Here is a 22,163-nt window from a genome sequence, read left to right as displayed (position 1 = left end):
GACGCGCAGTCGCCAGGTGAGGCAACGACGACGACGTGTTCGCCACGTTATACGGGGGGATCGCGCGGTCAGTGCTGCGGAGAACCTTGCGACTTTCGACGGCGCTCCGTCCGAAGCGAGCGACCGACCGACCGTGGGGAGAGAGAGAGAAAGAGAGTGAGCGAGGGAAAGAGACGGGAAGCACACCCGTAGTTACGCGCCCGCCTGTTCGAAATCGATCCTGCCTGTTTTTCTTTTTTTTTTTCATCTTCTCTTTTCGGTTACTCCTTACTCCAGGTGCGCGCCGCCGTCGGTCGGACCGCCGCGCCGTCGGGCCCATAACCTCAAAAGTCCACCGCGTCCGTCCGAGAGCCGTGAAAGAGAAAGAGAAAAATAATGTCGTGCGCGACGGATAATCAGTGAGGCGGATCAGTGACAGACGTCCCCCCTTCCCGGGACGTCGCGACGCCGCGCGTCCTGTGCATCGAGAAGCAGCGGGAAGAAAGAAGATCGGGTGAAGAAAGGGGAGGAATCGGAGCAAGGGGGTCGTTTCGGAGCCGCCAGGTGCGCTCCCGCGGGGAACGATGACGGGAACGAGGACGGGAGGAACCGGGAATGGAGGAGCAGGAGGAAGTGGTGGAGCAGGAGGAAGCTCGCAAAATATTCTGGTCACCCTGTACGTGGCGACCGCCGGCCTCCAGGGCAACGCGCTCGGCTCCGACGAGGAGGAGATCACGCTGCTCGTCTACGTGCTCATCGACGAGCTGCAGAACAAGGTGAGCTAACGGCGGAAGGAGCGGCGAGCGGGTGAAAGGGAGAAGGAGAGATTGCGCGCGCGAGCGCGCACGCGAGAGGCGGAAGTGCCATGGTTTCGCCACGGACGAGTTGAGATGAGATTCATCTCCTCCCCGTGGGATCGTCCTCGCAGCCGCGAGAATCCCCGCTGCACCTCGGTCGAACTCCCCCCCGGGATTTAGCCGAATCGCCGACCGCGACTTGTCGAGCGACGCGTGTATTTTGTTGACGCGCGACGGAGTCGTCGTTGTTTGTCAAACGGGGAGTTTCGCGATCGGGGACGACGAGATTGTATTGGAAATTTCGCCGCGAGCGCGAGCTCCGCCGGTTGATCGACCGATCAAGCGGCTCGAAGTCTTCCTCTCATGTCCGTTTGTACGAATATGCATTAACTTTAATCTCCGTTCAATTCACCTTTCGTCTTTTTCTAAGTTCTAAGAATTGGAAAAAGGTAAGAAGTAAGTTAAAGTTGATCTCTGCATTGATAGAAAAAAATTGATGTCAATTTGTCAGCGAACTTGCCAACGCAAATTGTTGGCGCGAATCGAGTGGAGATTGATGCGAATCGATAACTTTTGTCGTAGCGAAAAATGCGTTCGTTTCGAACGTGCTTTCTCACATTTTCTGGAAACGCGGATCGTGTCTTCCGCTTCAAGTCACGCGTTCAAAATGGGAGACCGTGTCTGACCCTTAAAATGTCCATTTCTACCAATGCGGATTAACTTGCTTTTTATCTTTTCCTAATTCTAAGAATTAGATTTATCTTCTTCTTAGAATTAGAAAAAGATAAAAAGCAATCTTTTTAACCGAGAAAAAGTTAATCTACCTTGATAGAAATGAGCATGAGGCCCAATATTTGTCATTGCGCTTCCGCGCGAGAAACTCCGTTGAAACTCCAAGTCTCGAAACGAGACAGCGTCAACAGACGAATCTCGAGAGTCAATATACGTGACGTCGCATTTGTAATCACGATTCGAGTGAGAAACTCATCAGGTGAAGACGCCTGAATCCGCCTTTTCGCGACTCGGCGGAGAGAAACGGAGGTGAATGGAAAGTGCCATTTAAGGCAAACTGAAACCACGACATGCGTTTGCATAACTTATTCAAAAAGGACTAGTTTTTGTTACGTAGCTGTCTGTAAAAGATGTATCTGGCTGACGACAGAATTTATTACCTTCCGAAAAACATGCTTTGGCGCATCTAAGAATAATCAATCGATATACAGCGCGTCTCGCGATACTTTTCGTAGAGTAGAATACTTTTGAAGTAAAATATTCTTTTTATAAAAAAAAAAGTTCAACTACGTCTTATCGCGAGCTGCGTATCTTTTACAGAAAAGGAGAACGCTTCTCCGGAAATAAATGAAGATTCCTTTTAAATGAGTTGCATAAATATGTGTCACGATTTCTCGTAGATCCGCGCAGGGAGACTTTCGTCAACCTGCCGAAATTCATTTAACAGTTTTTAGCTTTTCGCGTGCAATGTCTACACCGACTGCACGACCATGACGATTCTATTGCCGGTAGACAGCTCGCGGCCCCGCGTGTCCGCTTTCGAACGTAGGTTTTAGTTATGCAAATGTCCTCTCTCTCTCCGTACATCGTAAAGACTAAAGACGATCGCGCGTAAAATCTGAACATAAAGAGGAGCCAGTCGCGCTCGGCGAGACCCGCTTGTGATTCAGACCTGCCGGCCTAAAAGCCTCGAAATTCGTCGCGGTCCTAAACAGCTTAAAACAGATACGAGAGATGCTTTTCTCCGCTAAATCGTAATTGATGCTAAAGATCGTTTCCGCGACGGCACGAGGTCGTGAATTGCGGTTTGCCCAACTCAATTCTGATTGCCCGATAACGGATACTCCACTTCTAGGATCCTCCTTGCGTTAGATAAGTCGGCTAAATTGATTTACCGTCGCCTCTGTTTTGCGTTACGTTTGTCACGCTAAAGAAATCGGTGAATTACGTCGAGGAACGATTCTCGAAAATGTGATAAAGATCAATCGACGTCAGTAGAATCGTTGATTTTATATCGAAAGATCAAGGCGCTTTCGCGATGCGCGCTCATCGGGCTCGCATCGATTAAGTATCATGATTAGCAAGTTTTTTTAAAACGTTGTACCACGGGGCCTCGTCTCGACTCTCGACACGCGAGATGTAAACGAAAAAAAAGAAGCGATCTCGCCGAGCAGATCGCGCGTTCGTCGCGATAATCGTCGCGTATCGGGTGATGACGAAGGAGGGCTTTTGACAGATGTTTTTCACCGAAAAAAAGAAGAGACCCCAGACAGACTCACTGGGGTAATACGTTACCCCACGCGAAATTAAAATTCGCATCATTTCAGCCAAATTTTTGGTTCTTTGTTTTGTTTTTCGAAATTTGTTTACTGTTTTTTTTTTTACTACCGCAAATTGATGACTACTGTCGTCTTCCCTATTAAACAACAAACAAAATTATCTATTATAAAGTTTTCTAAGAACATTCTGGAAATATTATACACGCGGTACAAGTTTGGGGTAACGTATTACCCCAGTGAGTCATTCACGTATGAGAAAAATAAATGAGTCTGTCTAGGGTTAAAGAGGGGCGAAGGGAGTTTATCGAGATCACGCGGACTTTGCGCGGTGGATCGCGATCTCTTGGCGCGCAAATCGCGTGAACTCCCCCCCGGGCGATTTTAAAAGTGTTATTACTCTTAATTTAATAGAACCGATTCAGTTTTTATGCAATTTAATACCTCATTCGACTGTAATTCTCCGCAATCACTCGCTTGATGCGTTGTACAATTAATCAACGGTTAAATACGAGCATAAGTGATTTTTTTTTGTTTATGACGAAAGCGAGAAATTTTCTCTTTTGCGCTCGGACAAATGATTTATCTTTTACGGGGCTATTATGGTTTCGTGAACAGCTTAGAAACTTCGTCACGAATAGAAAAGAGATGTAGAAATTTAAGAGATCCGAGTTAAATTATGGCCATCAAGATGTGGTCTCGAGCAACGCGGTTTTGCACAAATATTTGATTTTGCCAAATATACGAGGTGTAACTCAATAAATTTTCCAAGTTCCAAGTCTACTTAGAATAGTTTTACTTTCGAACCTCCAATTGCTTGATCGAGTCGGTTATCTCTGACTTTCTCGTTTTTCCATGTCATTTATTCATCCATGAATTCTCAATGATTTTTATATTCGTTGGATTATTCATGTAGGTTGATTTATTTCCCTTAGAATTTAATGTCTCGCGCCGCAGTTTTCAGTAAATCTTAGTCAAATATTTTTAAATTATTGACTCTTTAATAATTGTATGAAAAATATTGGACATCATCTTTTATTATAGATTTTCGATTGTTGATTTATCAGACTTAAGTATTTGCATTTTATCCTTCGAAAAGTGTGACGTAGGAATACATATATATGTAAGAAATATTTAGAATAAATGAATATTAATATTTCAGGTCATATCATTAAAATATTTATTCCTCAGAAAACGGTTACGTTAACTAGCATTTTTCTGCAGCTGTTCTATTCTGAATGCTATCTGTCTCGATAACAAAATTGCCAAGATAATATTACCAAACTGAATTAAATTTTTACCGAAGCAATTGCATTCGCAGATAACAAAAACTCTTTAAGCATTATTGCATTTTTTTTACCATTCTACTGAGCAATTATTTTAATTTAAAACGTAGGCAGATATTCCAAAATATCTATATAATTTCCTTTTCCTACATTATCCTTTTATGTATTTCCACTTTTTTCGGTTTTAGCGTAAAAATTCACGTTTCTCCTTCGAAAACTGTATTCATACGCAATTCAATGCAATTTAATATACGACTCTTTTCAATTTAATTTAAACGAATGTTCAGAAGCGGGATATCTATCTTCGTCTTGGCGATCGTTTCGTCGCGAAAGATTTTCGTGAAAGCCAGAGCGCAATTAAATCTTTTTATTTCATATTCTCCTTAAAAATCATATAAAATTTACAAATTGGAAGAAATCGAGCCAAGAAATATTCTCGATTTATTAAAATTGGAAATAAAATCAAAATGGAATCGGGACGAGGAGAAAGTGGAGGATCTCCACGATGATCTGCAGAGATCATCGTTCCCCGATTTCGAAAATTACTATAATTATGTATTGTAATTAGGAATTCGTTTTCATTTTGCGAAACGGACTCGTATATTATTTCAAGCATTCGCGATTCCTGGCCCGAGTAGGCAAAAGCTCGAGATTATACAGACGCAATCGCAGGATTCACGTATACCGGATTGTGTCGCGATGTAAGTACCGTATACCAGACACGAGATGTTTCTCGTGCCACCCCGGGTTGCGTGAATCGTGAATCTCGCGACGCCGACGAATTCGCGGTTACGCAAAACCGCGGCTTCTCGAGCTCCCGCGGAAGCCGGTCTCTACTTATATCTATCTTTCTCTCCTTTTCTCTCTCGTGGTGCGAGACGCTTGCGCGGTTATGCCCGTGCGTGTCGTCGGCTGCCATTGTTTCTCGAATTATCCGGCGGAGGCGGAGCATCGCGCCCTCGAAAGGTCGTCCATTACCTCCAGCCTTGTGCCGGCGCGATCACCCGGTTATGCGCCTGGCGCCGTTCGCACGCTCTTTCTTCTTTCTTTCTTTTTCTTTATTTTTCCTCCCCTTTCTTCTCCGCGCTGGTTCTCCCCTCCCCCTCGCGCTCCGATTGACCTTTCTCAATCCTGATTTCGTTTAAATGGCACCGTCCTATAACTGCCGGCTTGACAATCTCCCTCGAATTTTAATTTTATACCGGCTGCATCATTTTTCTCAGATTGAATAAGCCTAGTATAGTTTCTCAATTTGTCTGTACTTCGATTTCGATTTTCACTCCCTCGCGTCTATACGAAATTTAATTTGAAAGTGCAGATGCTTGCGATCGCTTTGAGCCGGTTTTGCGCAAGGGTGGTTGCGATACTCTTCCTTTCCGCGATTGAGACATTTTCTACGTTCCGCGCAATTTCGCCCCGGCCCGGCCGCGGCGTCGGCGACGCTGCGTAATCCAGCGACGTTGAAGAAAAAAACGTTAAAAACGAAAAATCGTGTCTAATGGTGTCCCGCAACGATGCTAAGGGTTTTACCTGTCTAATCTAATCTAAACGAGCCTACGGGAAATTCTACAGGAAATTCTACGGGAATTGAAGTTCTCGATCTTTTTAAACAGATATCTTGTAATGACTTGTAATAGGATACGAGTCTTTATGCTTTTATTTTCTTTCTTAGCTATTCAGTCGCATAATGATTATGCTAGTTTGCAAATTTTTATTTTTGTTCTTGCTCAATCAATAAATATCATAAAATTTTTAAAATAAGGTACATTTGAAGGAAAAGAAAAATTCACCACATATCTTATTTAATTTTTTTTCAAGTATGACAAGTGATATTAGCACAAATTTAAATATATTTAAAACATTTTAAACTAATTACAAAAATAAATTATGATTATAAATAGAGCTATGGAGACTTCTATCAGTTAGGGAAGGTTATTATCAAAAAGGGACGAAAACGTGATGGGTTATTATTGCTGGTCTCTTCTATTGTAAGAGAAACAGGGCCATAAAACCTTGCAAAAGGCAAGATACTAAAAAAAAATTTGTACATTCCTTTTTTGAGTTATAGACAAAGTTATTGCAAGTATAAAACAGGAAATATTCTTCAACTTTCATACTGTTACTTGATTTCCTAAAATTTGGAGAAAAAAATTGCGAGGCACTTTTAGATGTGTAGGAATTTTTGGTTGGCATATACAAGCAACGAGAACAGAGGAAGAGGAACAATAGGAAACGGGTCTTTGGTTGGTCACGAGCAAAAAACGCTGTAGACTAGTTACAGGATTCTACATCGACGTTCGCCGATGTTCTTGTTCTTCCTCACGTTTCTTGGATCAATCTCGCGACACGCGACATAACGCGTCTCTCGTTTCGAGAAATCTAGCGCGCGTCCGCGCGCGCGCGCGCGTTGCAGCAACAGGTGCTCCCGGTTTCCTTTATTCTTCGTTGCGAATCGTGTCTTGCACGAGTGCGCCCGGGTCCCATCTGGTCGGCAGTTTCCTTTTTTTTCCTCCCTCCTCGAGTCGCATACCTGCCTACCTATAATCTCGAATGGTGCCCCGATCGGGGACAACGGCCGCGAGCGATCGAGCGAGCGAGAGGCGCTCCTCTCCGGTCTCCCCCCCCCCCGGTTACGGAGAGGAAATCGAACGATAAGAGCAAGTTGTCGCGTTGTTGCTGATTATGATATCGTCTCGGATAGCGGTATCTGACATAATGCCTCGCTTCGAAAATTGCCACTCGGATTTTCCAGGGCAGTGTCTGCCAGCTCTCGCGGATTGTCGTCGAGTTAATGTCGGTAGTATCCCAGATTTCTGCGATAATACATCCATCTCATGAATTTTCGTCTGATCGTCTGTCTTTTATCGCATTGCATATTTTTTTCAAACAAATTTTTGAAGGATTAACGACGACATGAATAAAGAACGTTAACTAATCAGTTAACTGTTGAATTAACGCACGACATTCTTAAACTACCTATACAATCGAATAACGATACAACGGGAGTACATAACGTTTATCACGATTAATGTAATTCCAAGTTCTAAGTTCGACAGGAGAGGAAGTGCAAGCGTAAAAATTGTTCACGTGACGAGTAAGATACTTGTCTATCTTGATTCTAGTCACTATCTATTTACTTTGCAATTGTAAATTGACGCACAGGCTGTTTTTACACAGCTTTTTTTACGTCGAAAACAATTGCGCGCAAAAAAGAAGAAGCTTGAGAAAATTATCGGGGAGTTTCATCTTTTTTCTTCTTCAGTAAATGATGCTATAAAGACATTTGAAATTACAAGTAATTACATAACAAACTGAATGGACGCGCAAGTCTTTTGAGTTTTCCTTTTGAATCCTTTACTAATCTGCGTTTATCTATATACTTACTGATATATTTTGCTTATACAATCTACAGTTATCAAACAAAGACTGACTTATCTAAACTTATCGTATATAAATTAACTAACTTATCAGATATCGTGCAGCTGCTGAAGGCTAATTGTAAGCTACAACTGTCAATAGTATCCCAGATTTCTACAATAATATACAATAGTCTACAATAATACATCCATATCACATAGATTCGTCTCCTCGCCTGTCATTTATCGCATTACATTACAGATTCTTTCGAGCAATACATTCTTCAAGGATTAACACGACGACATGGATAAATAAATAATTTTCGTATATCGCGACGAAAAGTTTCGGTTCGGTTTCGACAATTTACGAGTCTTCCTCTTGGCCGATGCTTCTCAAACGGAATTAATTAACAGAAAGCTGAGAAAGAGCAAACTGCATGCCCACAGAAACATATCGTTATTTATGAAATACGATCGTCTGGCGACGGGATTCAATTACTCTCTTCAAGCGTCAGTAAACCACGGTTTACTCTACGACCAATTTCATAACTCTTTGCGGTGAGCCTGGTTGATGCCCGGCCAGGTATATATTGCGCCGGTATATCCCGTCGCAGATTTGCTGGAGCATTCTCTCTCGTGAGAAGCGAGAGGACGTTGACTTATGCTGACAGCAAGGCTGCGGCTCTGTATCTCGAAACGCGCCGCCGCCGGCGTCAGGGACGCAAAACGAGGCGATACGTCCGCCGGCAGATTGAAAATCTTGCGGATTTCCGCGGCATCCGGCTTCTCGCGATTTTGCTCAAAAAACTCGACGTACAGTACAATACCTACACCCGAATCTTTGCTCAAGCGAGACTCGCTAATATTTGAGCGGCCCGGAAAGTCGCTTGTTTGTCGTAACTCGCGTTTTTCCTCCTCCTCGAACGAGACGCGTTTCCACGGGAATTAACGTCGCTTAATTATACATGCGGCCACTTTTGCATATGTACACGGGGCGAACGGTGGAGGGAGTCCGGGGAGTCGTGTTTTTCGAGGAGCGGAGCGCGTGCGCGGGTCCTTTAGGTCAGTTTAGGTCTTAGGTATTCGTCTATCAAACAGAGGAGGACGTGCATCTTTCATGAGCCGGTCTCTCCACACAAATCTCCCTCTCGTAGACTCTCGCCTCCGATTTTCCGTAACCAACATTCCGCTCCGTGTATACCCGCGAGCCGTAGGTACACATGTTCGCGCGCGCGACCGACCGACCGCCCCATTCCGGTCCACCATCTTAACTCTTTCCTCTCTTCCCACCTTCCTTCCTCGCTCGCGATGGTCTCTCCCACCCCGGTCCTGCTTCCACCATGGTCGCCGGCTGCGAATCGGGATTGCGTCTCGACTCGCCGAGCGCGAGCGCCGGGACACGCAATCACATATCAAGAACAAGATGTACGCCTGTAACGCGGGATTGATTAGGCCTTCCATTACGAGCCCTCGCTAATCCCACGTTAAGAAAAGAATCGCAGCGAGAGATCTCTCCGGTCCGCGAGAGAAGCGGATCGTCCCCCCCCCCCCCGGCCCCGGGCCGGTCGTCTCGTTCGATCAACCTGGAGATGGACACGTGACGGTAATGACAACTCGCGTTATGTCATCCTCGCAGGGACGCGACGTCGAGCGTGACCCGGTAGACGTCGAATTACGTAACTCGTCACGTTTGCATTCCCATTTGTCTTCTCGTTCCCTCTGCCCCTCTTCTCTCTCTCTCTTTCTCTCTCTCTCTCTCGACGAGGAGGACGGATATTCTTGTCGTCTCCCGAAGCGGGACCTTTGACCCTCCCGGACTTCACCTCACCGCGATCCCGCAACGTCGCAGTTTGACCGGTGCATTTGCAATTTATGAGAGTACTTCGCGTGTATAACGTTTGATTCGACCTTGTATACAACCGCGGCGGGTTTTATATACGGTTGCAACATCCTCGTCGTCGGCAAAACGAAGAAGGAGAGAACGTTATACGTCGCCGCCACTCTCGCCCCGCCGATTTCTCTTCTGCTCTCCTTTTCCTCCTTTTTTTTCCCCCTATTTTCTACTTTGTTTTCTCCGCACGGCGCGTGCCACGGTTTCAGCGCCATTCGCTACAGCTTGGAGGTGATAGTATTGGTGGAATACTCTTTCGTTCATTGAACCCTCGTCCTTCGGAAAGCTCTTGTCTTTCTTGTGCATCGGATCCGGAAGACGCTCGAGTACGAAATTAAGCTCGTTTGTTAATAGTATTTAGTAGTATTTATTTAGTAATAGTATTTACAGCATAATTAGTAATATATATTTAATATTTATAGTATTTAGTATTCAGTATTTAGTTTTTGGATTTGGTATTTGGTATAATACCAGTAATAGTATTTACTGTCAAGTATGTAAAACAAACGTCGTTTCTTCTTACAATTAACTTTTCTCGAAAGTTATGGGAACGAACGGCGAGTTTCATATTGAGACGAATCGAAGATTATCTCTGATAACGCGAGGTTTGCGAAAACCTACCGAAATTGATGGCTATAATTATCGAGGAAAAACGCATCGTTTGTATAATCTTCTCAAAAACAAACCGCGATTACGATTCGCGTCTTTTCGAATTCGCGCACCGTTTCGCCGTTTAAGAATTCCAAAGGATATTCGCGGAACCTTCTTTCTATGCAGTTTGAAACAAACGCACGTCCTTCTCCCGCGAGCTTCCGAGAAAGCGGGACCGGCTCCGCGGTTTTTCGGTAAGTTATTCCTGTCGCGTGCGTGCAAAAAGGATCTCGCGCAGCGACGAAGGCCGGTCGAAGGAGCAAGTTATATTTACGTAATGCTCGGTGAGAGAGAGAGAGAGAGAGAAAGAGATCCTTCTCGTATTGCGCCACGGCTTTTCATCGACGCGGCATCATTCGAAGACGCTTGATCCGCGCTGCGCGGTTGCGAATGTTGCGATGATAAATAGTGCCTCCGGCAGAACCACCTTGATCTGTTAACCCCGCGCGTCAAAGAACCTGCCTATTATATTTCTTGCACGAACATACGTCGTCGCGAGCTGTAGAACGCGAATAGAGTTATAAATATTCCAATACTCATATCTCTATGAATAAAAATTAGGATTTATATTAAAAGCTGCGCAATTTGAAGCGCTGGAAATAGAAATATAGCTGAATTATACGTTCGACTATTTGTCTGCGCGTTGATTTTGTGCTATTCGAAAGTTTTTTGGGCGATTAAAGGGAGGATTGGATAAAAGATTAACAGGAAGTCACATATCTAACAGATCTCGATACAAGTTAGACCTGCAACTACACTGTTGAATATTAAAAGATGAAATTCAAGCCAATACTTTAAGTTAAATAACATTTTGTTATTTTTAACTACCATGCGTGTCGAAATTTATTATTTTCACAAAACAGTAGATATTATTTTAACTTCATTAGTTTAGTAACGCTATATCGAGTAGGAGCAGAGCAACCTACAACAGTGGTTAAAAATTACTCAAATTGAGTATAATTTGACACGAATTTAATAATGTGACCAAAGCAGTAAAAATAATTTTTTTAAATTACAATCATTTAATTTTAATCGCAAAATTAATCGATTTTATTGGGACACTTTCTGAGATTTTCGTGACTTTTATAGTTATGTATAAATGATTAAATTGATCGATTTACTTTTTCTCTTCATCCTTTCTTTCAAAGATATACTATAATTAATTAGCGGAAATTAATCATCGATAGTTCTAAGGACGGTGAGCATAATCCGGGTTAACACCGAATTCACTGCGATGTTTACATTAACGTCCGAATATATTCTTAAATTTGAAGAAGTCGCGGCGCGATAAGAATATAACTATAGGTTGAACGTGATTGCGTGACGTAAACCAAGACACAAATAAATACATAAAGGAAAGCTTAAACGCGCGCAAAAGTCCGCGCGATAAGCTTTTCCCGCGCGTCTCCGCGAGTTATCGCGGAAAATTATTTTCGGAAAATGACTTCGTAACTGCTTTCGAGGCGCTAGCGTCATTGTTATTATTACTCTTATTGTTAGTATTGGTAGCTATTATTATACTCACTATTAATAGCGACGGTAATTTTAAGACATTCTGTACATCGGAGCACATGGTAATCATCGGAGACATACGTATTATCATTCGTATATGTTTATGCTGATTTAGTACTCACGTGTATACCTGCATAAAAGATATGCGGGCTCAGCAAGGTCGAGGGGCTTTCGTACTTTGTCCATTCGTTCTTCGAAGACCGCGTCGCGTCGTTAGACCACGTCAGAATTAAAACATGACGTGCATGTTGCAAACTTTGTCGCACTAGTCTTGCAAGACGATTCGAAAGATTTGATGCTGCGATAAGAGGTCTCAGGTTCCTTCGAAATTTGGAAAAAAAATTCGCATAAAACTGAAATCATCAGAACATTATTAAATTCGCAGTGTCAAATTATACTATTTCTCTCTTTCAGTAATTTTTAACCATTCCTGTAGGTCGCCACTGCTCCTACTCAATATGTCGTTAATCAATTTCATCCTTTAATATTTAACAGTAAGGCATTACGCGTTGATCGATTTCCGAGAAACGGAATTAGCCTGGGAATTCTCGAATATACATTTTTATTTATTTACAGTAACAACGCGGGATGCGAAATTTTGCGGTGTAAAAAATAGCAAATTTAGAGAATCTCTTTATCATCAGAGACTGTCTTGACGTCTTGAAGTAACGTTTTGTAATATTTCCTTCGCTCGGTGGCCTTTCGTTCGGCCTCGCGATTTCTTTTCTCATTATTAGTTGAAGAAAGAAGTCTGAATAGCCCATTCGACGATTTACGATTCTCTATTGTTCTGCTTCTTTTTATACGTGCGAGATCCTGAACCAATAGCTATAATTTCGCGTAACGTTTTAATTACTTAATTATAAGCAACTCATTTTTGCTCTCGACATTGAAATATCATCATGTAGCTTGTGTAACGTGTAACCTGATTGTAAAAAAAACCTTTTTTTTTACAATCAAATTAAGGAAACTCTTTTTAACTTTCAACGTTCCTCCAAAAAATGTATAGCTAGCAGCGCCGGTGCAATTATGCCCATTATCACTATTCCAAGCTGTCGGGGCACCGATGCACCTCCAGCTGCCCCTTCCGATATGCAATCATTGCAGCTGCGGCGGAAACGCATCGGTCTCGTCGCAGGCGCATCTAGGCGTTAACACCGCTAATCGCGATGCATTATCGATGCACGAGAAAACGCACGGGTCAGGTTCAAGGTGCTCGTGACCTTGACCGCGCTGTCGTAGACCCCGGTCCCCGACCGTCCGGTTCTGCGTTTCGATCGAAAAGAATCTGCCCGGATCCCCCTCTCGTCCCCCTTCGGAATGTTTCAACAGAGCATATTTCTGCAAACGGGAGGAAGAAAGAGCGAAACATGCGACGATAACAAAACGGAACGTGTCTCTTCGCGTAATCGTTCGGATTTTATTCGTATCGGGTCGTATGTTTATGGATTAAAGTCGAGTAACTGTAAGTAACGCTTGCGACGAGGAGCGGTGCGGGGACGTAACAAACACGTAGCGATAACGAAATGGAACGCCGATCGTGTGCGATCGCTGAGATTTTTATTCACGGAAGTGAATTTTAATCTCTCGGCCTAACTGGCCAAGTTTATTGAATAAAATTTATAACGTTTCGACCAAGGATTTTGATCTTTTTCAAAATGTAAATTAGAGCCATGCACTGTTAAATTCGCACTGTCAAATTATATTCAATTTGAGTCATTTTTAACCGTTTCTACATGTCCATTGCTCCTTTAAAAAATGTCGTTAATTTAACTAAACCAATAGAGTTAAAATAATACTGTTTCGCGTTAAAATAATAGATTTCGACGCATTGGTAGTTAAAAATAAAATGTTATTTAACTCAAGGTATTGTTTTGAATTTCATCCTTTAATATTTAGTAATTGATCATTTATTTGAAGTCTAAAGAGTCATACTAATTATTAAATCCTCTAGTATTTAATAATTAGTGGACTTTGTAATATAGTAGACTCACAAAAAATCTCTGTAATTATGACATTGTGCCCAAACTACGTCATAAGTCTAAAAGTTGATGAGTCCAATTTTTATTCACATCTGCGGGTGGAAATAAAACGGAACCGTCTAACGAAGTAAAAACGAGGCAAAAACATGCTCGTTTCACAAAGACGATTCTTTTCTCTTACTACGAATCTTATCCCGCACGAATGGTTAGGACAGATGGGACCTAATGCAGTCGCGCGAAGTGTTGTAACGCACAATCCGCGCGTCGCTCGTTTTCCTTTCGCAATAACATTTTTCATAACATTTACTTTCGCGCGGCGAGTGTTTCGACTTTGAGCGCGGAAGCGGCTCGCGTTCGCGTATTTTTTTCTGCCTCGTACTTCGCGACTCGCCTCGATAAGCACGGAAGCGAAAGCGTACGTCGTCGCCCCGCTTTTGTTCACCCGCGCCGTCCGATATCAGATAAAATTTAAGTTGCGTCGGTTGCGTCTCTCCCCGTTGTGCTGCGCGTGGAATATAAGTAATTGATTGCGTCTTTCGAGCGCCGCATAGCAACAGCCTCGCCGCTCGAAGGAGTTTTTTTGCCACGGCGTCGCTTCCTCACGAACTCGGGCACGATTCTTTTTGCAGGTGCTGGGCAGGCAGCAGTACATCGTGCGACCGATGGTAATGGAGGAGAGTTGCACGCCCGGGACCGGCAGCGAGAACCCAGCGATTGCCGGAAGTAGCGGGATCATTAGCGAGGCCGCGCTGGCACACGCGCCAGCCTTGACCGAGCGAAACCTCCGGGAGTACGGGATTCCTCTGCAGCAGGCTATCGAAAAGGTGCCCCTTATATCGACGAAAATGAAACGGATCTGAGATATTCATTGAAAAGTTAATTAAAGAGCCACAGGCTATTTGAAATGCTCGACGAATAGAAATTTTCATTATTTATCGAGAGATTGCTAAAGGAAAGTTAATAGAAAAGACAAGTTTGCTCATCATTTCTTGTCTATTGAGAAATAAAGATATGAATATTTCAGGAGACTTTGGTTAAAAGATAATCCCTTGAGCGAAATTTTAGCAAAAAGTATTTGTTTGGCATCAAAAGTGCAATGCCTTTCGACCAAGACATTATTTATTTATTTATGTATAAATAAACGTGATTAAAGGAGATCCTTTTAGTGCACATAGTACGATTATAATTACAACATCAAAACACGCAGAATAAGAAAGAAGAATATAAGAATAAGTTATATCAGTCATTATTAGTAAGTTATATAAGAAATTGCGCCAAAAATATGAAAATCGCGGAATATTTGAAGTATTTTGAAAGCTGAAATTTATCTTTCTTTTGAAGATATTATACATGTATCGATTGCTGATATGTCGCGCGAGATATTCGTCAACAATATTCTCAAGGGATTATATAATAACGATAAAATAATCTAACTGCACATCCAATATCGATGTCTTATTTCTATTTCAAGTTTGAGACCTGGTGGAGCTCCGTGTCTGGCGTAACTTCCGGTGTTAAGCCGCGATTCGTCGTGGACGGCCAGGCGCCGATGAGGCAGTGTCTGCATCCGGAGGCTTGCAACAAGGACATCGAGCTGCCGGAACATTACAACTACTTCCACGATCTTCGGAAGGATTTCGTAGAGTGCTACTCGTCTCACGGGGAGTTATCGACCCTCGGAGTGCAAGAGATGCTGCAATGTATCCTTTCCACGCTTACGTAAAAACTGTCATCGGTCGTCGTGCTGATTTCGTTGCGTATATGTTTCCTATGTCGTGTCTTTTTACACATTTTTAGTCTCTTTTTCTTTTTCGTTCCGTCTACAATTTGTAACGTTATCTTTGACATCAGTGCCACTGCATGCGACCAATTTAACAATTTATTCATACACATATCAGAAATTTTATTGCGATTTTTCGATATGAATTTTCTCGTCTTCGATTTAGAGGATATCAAGGAAATTGTGGGACAATTTATTTTAGCTAACGATCTCTTTAACCCGTTGCTATTCTCAGACAACAATTACCTCCGAAAAGCGATCTATCGCGCCCCTCAGATTAGATCCTCAATTTCTTCACGGAAGAATCGGCCGTGGTCGAATAAAATCTCGCTCGGAGCAGTCCGTACTCCAAAGTGTGCTGTGCCAGTTAAGGAATCTCACGCGGTATTGTATGCTAATGCAAATGCGCACGTCCTCGCCCATGATGTATCGGTAACGGTGCCCGGCCGTAGAATGGTATGGCAGTCTCGTGTTCGAACTTAAGCGGCCTAACGCCGACACGGGCACGTCCGACGAAGAAATTCACCCACGTGTCCGTGGCCGCCTGTGAATTTCCACGTCGGGGACCTTCGCGTCGCGTGGCCGTCAGACGGCGCGACGGAAGTAACACTCGTCGCGATCCCCGACGACGGCATCGGCCGCCCCGAGCGGAGCCAGTAGCGAGTAGTCTCTGCGGTCGTACGGAGTACGAGCACACGTGTCGCTGCCATCCGCGGACTCAAACGCGATCGTGACGAATTCTCTGGCCGTCTCTGCCTGATCTGCGACGTGTCTGAATTGTCGCGGATTGGATTAGAAAAGATCAAAACCTTCTGGAGTGACGGACTCTTCCTGAGCTTTAATTTAAGGCTTGACGCGCCTTAAATTAAATCGGAATCGAAGCCGCGGACAGGTACGTTTTCGTTCCGCGTCTGCCTGCGGGCCGGGGTGAAAAGATAACTGGAACATCTGATTAAATTGCATTCGAAGAGTCGTTTGAAAAATAAGATTCCGTTATCAACCGCGCCTCAAGCTTGATACGAGGAGATTTTTTAATCCCACATGTTAATTAAATTAATCGCGATTTTTATTTATTTATAAAGGTGACGTTTGATTCGATAAAGACTTATCGTCTTTATTTTATTCGCGGATGAAATTTATCTCGATACTTGCGTCCTAACGGCGAATAGTAATGCGGTCTCCCGGTTCTCTTGATTCATCTCACTCCTGTTCTACGACAACGCGAGGACATCGTGCTCGTTGTGCCGAGTGCACTTCCATTTGTAATGGAGATTTGAATCGCGAAGTTGAGAAGAGATTTCCAAGAAGTCAGAGGTAATAAGAAGCGCGCCCGAATGAGACGACTGTCGCTCCAGTCTTCAAATCCGATCTCGATGCACGTCAGATGCCAGTCTCCCTTTTATATCCAGCATGCGTCGTGCCGTATCTACCTGGCACTAATAAAACAAGACCACCTGCGCCGTCTGAGACATATGTGTACGAATATGCATGTATGCATATCGATCGACTCACTCGTTCACCTGTTCCAATGCGAGCCGCGTTCGAGATTAGCCGGACTTCGGTTCTCTACATTCCTCTCACGAACACGCGCATATCTACTCGTGCAGATTCGCGATATTTGCACATTCGACGTGATTTACGTTAAAGTGGAAATTTGATCGTAGATTAGCCATTTGCATTCAATGTCAGTGTTATATAAATGTTAGTTAAACATTAATTTCATTTTTTTTTAAATATCTCCTTGAAAATTGTGAACTTGTGATATCACAGAATCGCATTTTTTTGCCGTCCTCGTTTATCTAACTGATACTAATTAACGTCTTTTCATTACTTTTATCACGATTAAAGACTTTCGTTCCCGAGTGACACTGATAAGGATGAATATATTATCAAGTGCACGTGTAATATTTTTAATATTTCGTCTTATGTTTGTAGCTTAAGATAAAAAGAGAATCACGAATGTAAAGGGCCAGTTTTTCCTATATCGAACTAGAGGTCTAATACTATATCTTATCGTCGTTTCTAGGCAAAAAGTGCGTAGCAGAATTAACGTGTTCGTAGTGGGAGAATGGACGATTCATTCAGGAACTCGCACGCGTGAAATATTCTTCCTCGTCTCTCTCAAGAGTGTCGGAATGCGGGTTCGATTTCTACGTCTCTCCCCCCGTCGTGCGCCCCAAGTATAGGGCACATTTTCGGATCGTTCGCGGCTGTGGAAAAGATCGTGAGCGAGGAAAAAGGAACGTCGCATTTTACAATCAATAATGACCAGATGACTTGAGAGAAAACCTCCGCGAGGCGATGCCGTCTTATCGGGACGTGGTTTAAAGGTCAGCTCCGCGATGAAGATATCGGTAACAGGCCAGTGACGAGCGAGAACGTCACGTCACGTGTATATAAATATGTATACGCTTATATAAATATATTATTATGTTTCTTTCCTCTTTTCCTCGACGGCCCTAGTTTCCGATTAAGTGCTCGATATCAATCTCTATACGTAATCCGTGCTTACACGTCATATGCGTATTACCTGGTCATTATGAGAGCGCTCGTTTATTTGTAGTTCATAAACAACGAAGTATGGAACGTTCTTTGTATCGTTCGTTTACGCTCTATCGGTGTAACATCGTTTACCAAACTGCTGTTCTTCCACTCGTCCGCCTCTGGCACGCACGAAGTTTCTAACTCACGTCGTACTCGCGAGAAAATCTACGTATCTCGATCAAATACGCAGGAAATTTTATTTATATACTATTACTATACGTATATACTTTTTCTCTCTCTCATTATCGTTATGTAAGGTCTGTATAATCGCTAGGGTCACATGCAGAGTGGCACCGATGTCATTTATAATCGAGGAGTGCGCACGAAAAAGGAAACCTCATGAAAGATATGAAGTACATTAATTTATATGAATTATTGTTTTTTATATTCTCAGATTATTTCGAAGTCTTATCTTTCCAGATTGCGTTTTTATACGTTCTCTAATAACTTCGTTAAAAGAAGGCGGACCTTTTTCTCCAAAGACTATTCAATTATAAGATACATTCTTTTTTTTTCACCGTAAATTTTACAATCGTATTGGAATGCATAGTTTGACGACTAGAAGAGAGACGCGTGAGACACGCCTGAAAATAAGAGCCACGTACGATTGCCACTTCTGGTAAATTTGAGTCAGCGCACGGCGCAAAGATCGCGGGAGCTCTAGTTTGAAGTTACGCTTTAAAATTTCGCCTTTCTTACGAACTTATCGTGAGCGAGTCGTTTTGCCTCTCGATTCGCGTTATCAGAATCGAGATTTGATTGTTTACCCGAACACATATTTCTCCTTGACAGTTAAAAATCAGATTTCGGACTGCCGCCAGATACCGATAATGATTTTCACGTCAAAGAGATACAGGACATGGTCAGCGTGGTACAGAGGATGATCAAGGACGGTAAGCCAATAAATATCGGAAATTCTACAGCTATAGTATGCATATCTACCGACGTGAGGAATGCGCTCAGGAAAAATATATCGGACGTCTCGAAATTTAGAGGGAAAAAAATGGAAAACAAGATTCGGTTGGTGTAATCCGTATAATCCTGAAGATTACGAATCTTATCAACCTTCTGAAACGGATGAAGAAGGTCTTGGTCCTTAAAATGTTTGGACTTGGCAGCGCATATTCTTCTTCTCGCTTCTATCTCTTTCTCTCTCGTGAGAGAGATAAGAACTCTGGCGCGTGCATGGTGTGGCGTTTCTGTACGGATTTCTCCAAATAATGTGCAATATGTTTACGCTCGACAACGAGATGGCCTTGGAGGTCGCGATTGCGCCGCTGATTAAGTCGCTCTCGTCAAGGAGTCCAGTTTCCTCCGAGCTCAAGTCATTCTCCTCTCCGGAGAAGCTCGCCGATCTCGCGAGGAATGTCGTGCGTTCTCTCGAGATCTCACACTGTTGGACAAAGCTCGTTTGAGTTTCGAGATTCAGCAGTCTTTGATCGATTAACTGTCTTATACACGAACGCACATTCTCTTTCTAGTTCGCAAGCGAGCGCAGGTCAAGCCAGGCATACGTTCTAAACAGCGTAACGGCTCTCTTATCTACAGTGATACTCAACCTGCGGAAAGCCAATACACTTGTTAATACACGCGCGTTAACGCGTGTTATCGTGATAATACGCGCGTGAGAAGAAAGGAGAGGAAGATGAATTTCGTTTTTGACATCGCTCCATCTTTCAGTCTGCCCTATTGACAGAAACGCTACGGGCTTAATAGTTACGGTAACTATATACACACGGAGAAAATTTTATAGTAAATATTACTATGGTGTCGCACTAGCTGCGGACCATCAAGACGCCCAAGTTTAAATGCTATAGTCTTATAGTAAAATTACTATGTCCATAGCATTTAGTGCTACAATCATAGCATTTAATGCTATAATTATACCATTGAATGCTATGATCGTAGCATTAAATGCTATGGACATAGTAATTTTACTACAAAACTATAGCATTTAAACTTGTGCGTCTTGATGGTCCGCAGGTGGTGCGACAGCATAGTAAAATTTAATATAAAATTTTCTCCGTGCACGCTGTTAAATTCGTAGTGTCAAATTAAACTCAATTTGAGTCATTTTTAACCATTCTTGTAAGTTGCCTTTGCTCTTACTCAATATGTCGTTAATTTAATTAAATTATTATTATAATAATACTATTTTGTGTTAAAATATTAAATTTTGACACACATGTTGGTTATTAAAAGTAACGAAATAATGTTATTCAACTCAAGATATTGGTTCAAATTTCATCTTTATTAAAATTTAATTTTAATTATTAATTTTATTTTTTTATTAATTAATTATTAAATTATTAAATATAAATGTTAAATATTAATTTAACAGTGCAGCTGGATTAAATTCAAAAGGTTCTGTACGATCGGATCTTCAGTTTTCGTTACAATTATCGCAGATTCGTTGCATGACAGTTGGAAAGAATGTTTGCAAAATGTGATTTTTTGATCTCGTCGAAATTACAAGATAAATAAGAGGATTCATTTCATTTGAGAAACTTTTGGATACGTATTTCGGTAAATATATCATGTAGACGGTATTTTTGATGAGCGATATTCTCAATCTTTCGATTTTTCTGATGCTCATCTCGAGAATTTCAGATAAGTGCGAAGCTTACTTTTGGGACTAAACAAGGAAACAGCGATCGATTCGCATTTTACAAGAAACGAATTTCTACTTGTCGACAGCGCACATTTTGCCGAGGCCGCGAATCGAATGATCGTTTCGTGCAGGTATGAGAAATCGGAGACTAACCGGCGGGTATAGGGTTACGGAAAGGAAATGCATAAGCGCAAGTTTAGAAGACATATTGCGCATTGTCGCCGATAATACTCGGGTTTGCGAGGCAGTCCTGGTCATTTTTTTCTCCTCGTGTAGATTTTGTATGCTGAATCACGGCCCCACTGTTACGCACGAGCGTGATATTTTAGAGTGTTGGGAAAAGTGAAACACTGTTTTCTCGATCAAGTCTTATTCAAGCAAGCGAGATTACAGTAATGCGCTGAGTCGAGGGTTCGTTCATTATGAATTACTGGCGAAAACTGAGCTCGAGATGGGTCGCTTAGTCTTTAGAGGACCGCGAGACGTTATAATGTCTCGAAATCGGTGTCATATTTTGCAACGGATGTTAAATATATTTTCTTAGAGCAAGTTAAATTTTCGTGAATTAAGAAAGAAAGGTTTTCGGACCTCCACAAAGATTAAAAAATAGGGCAGTAAGATAATGAATATTATAATTAAATAATACAACGTATACCTATAAATTCCTAATAAAACGTTCAAATATCAAAAATAAATATTAATTCGCTTTGGAAAGGAAAATGTAGAATTTCTAGAAAAGAGGATTAGAATTGTATAAGATTCAGTAATTGAGAAAGGGGTAGATAGATATATAAGTCTTATCATTACAGTGTCGGACGATTTCGAAAGAGTTAAGAAACTACGTCCTATCTTTATGAGGTTTCAACATGGATAGCAGAAGATTTAATATTATATTAAGATTATGATACTTGAGGCATCATTTGATGGGGAATTACTTCGAAAAAGCTTCGAGAATATATTATAGTAATCTAAAAATTCTACGATAGCAATTGTGCAACACGTAACAGAATTCGGTAAACAAAATGTTAAAAGTCGCCAGAAATTTATTACTTCGTAACCATTTAAAATTTAAATGGTCTTTCTTTAAAATTTCAAACAAATTCTGCTCGACAGTTTCGACAGTGAATCTGTCATCACATTCCCCGTCAGCAGATTCTGTTACATTTCTTCACATTCTGTTGACAGAATTTAGACACTGCAAAATTTGCTTCCGACGGATTTGACTATCCTGAAAATTAGTTCGTCGCATTTTTTTTCGTACTTTTTTGCATACCGCCCGGCGAGCGGCGAAGATCGAAAGAAGAGGAGGAAAAAGAAGAGAAAGAGAGTACAGAAAGTGTAGCTAGCGAAGCGAAAGCGAATACGCGTGTGCGACGGGCTAACCGGTGGTTCATATGGTTCACGTTGTTTACACGCGACGCGTCCCACGCTCTTCCGTGGTGGACATACCTCTCGATTCACGTGGATTCGCGTTCTCAGCTTCGAT

General features: G+C 42.3%; 1 protein-coding gene and 1 long non-coding RNA gene across 3 annotated transcripts in view; both read left to right on the top strand.

Annotated features, from left to right (window-relative positions):
- Window positions 1-350: 350 nt before the first annotated feature.
- LOC112459270 (RNA-binding protein fusilli) overlaps window positions 351-22,163 on the top strand; it is a 34,443-nt gene continuing 12,630 nt past the window's right edge. The window contains exons 1-4 of one of the 2 annotated variants that reach the window (XM_025023304.1): window positions 351-755; window positions 14,372-14,566; window positions 15,214-15,442; window positions 18,870-18,959. In XM_025023304.1, the coding sequence (XP_024879072.1) occupies window positions 564-755; window positions 14,372-14,566; window positions 15,214-15,442; window positions 18,870-18,959 (706 nt within the window). In that variant the 5' untranslated portion in view covers window positions 351-563. The remainder of the gene's footprint in view (window positions 756-14,371; window positions 14,567-15,213; window positions 15,443-18,869; window positions 18,960-22,163) is intronic. The other variant, XM_025023305.1, reaches the window with a different exon arrangement.
- LOC112459276 lies at window positions 15,457-17,959 on the top strand. The gene is made up of 2 exons (XR_003041297.1): window positions 15,457-16,414; window positions 17,549-17,959. It is a non-coding gene; the product is annotated as an uncharacterized LOC112459276 (long non-coding RNA).

Source organism: Temnothorax curvispinosus, unplaced genomic scaffold, assembly GCF_003070985.1.
Source record: "Temnothorax curvispinosus isolate PA1 unplaced genomic scaffold, ASM307098v1 QBEX01009666.1, whole genome shotgun sequence".
Classification (NCBI taxonomy): domain Eukaryota; kingdom Metazoa; phylum Arthropoda; class Insecta; order Hymenoptera; family Formicidae; genus Temnothorax; species Temnothorax curvispinosus.
The sequence above is the reverse complement of the archived record's forward strand: the minus strand, read 5'-3'. Positions and strand labels throughout refer to the sequence as shown.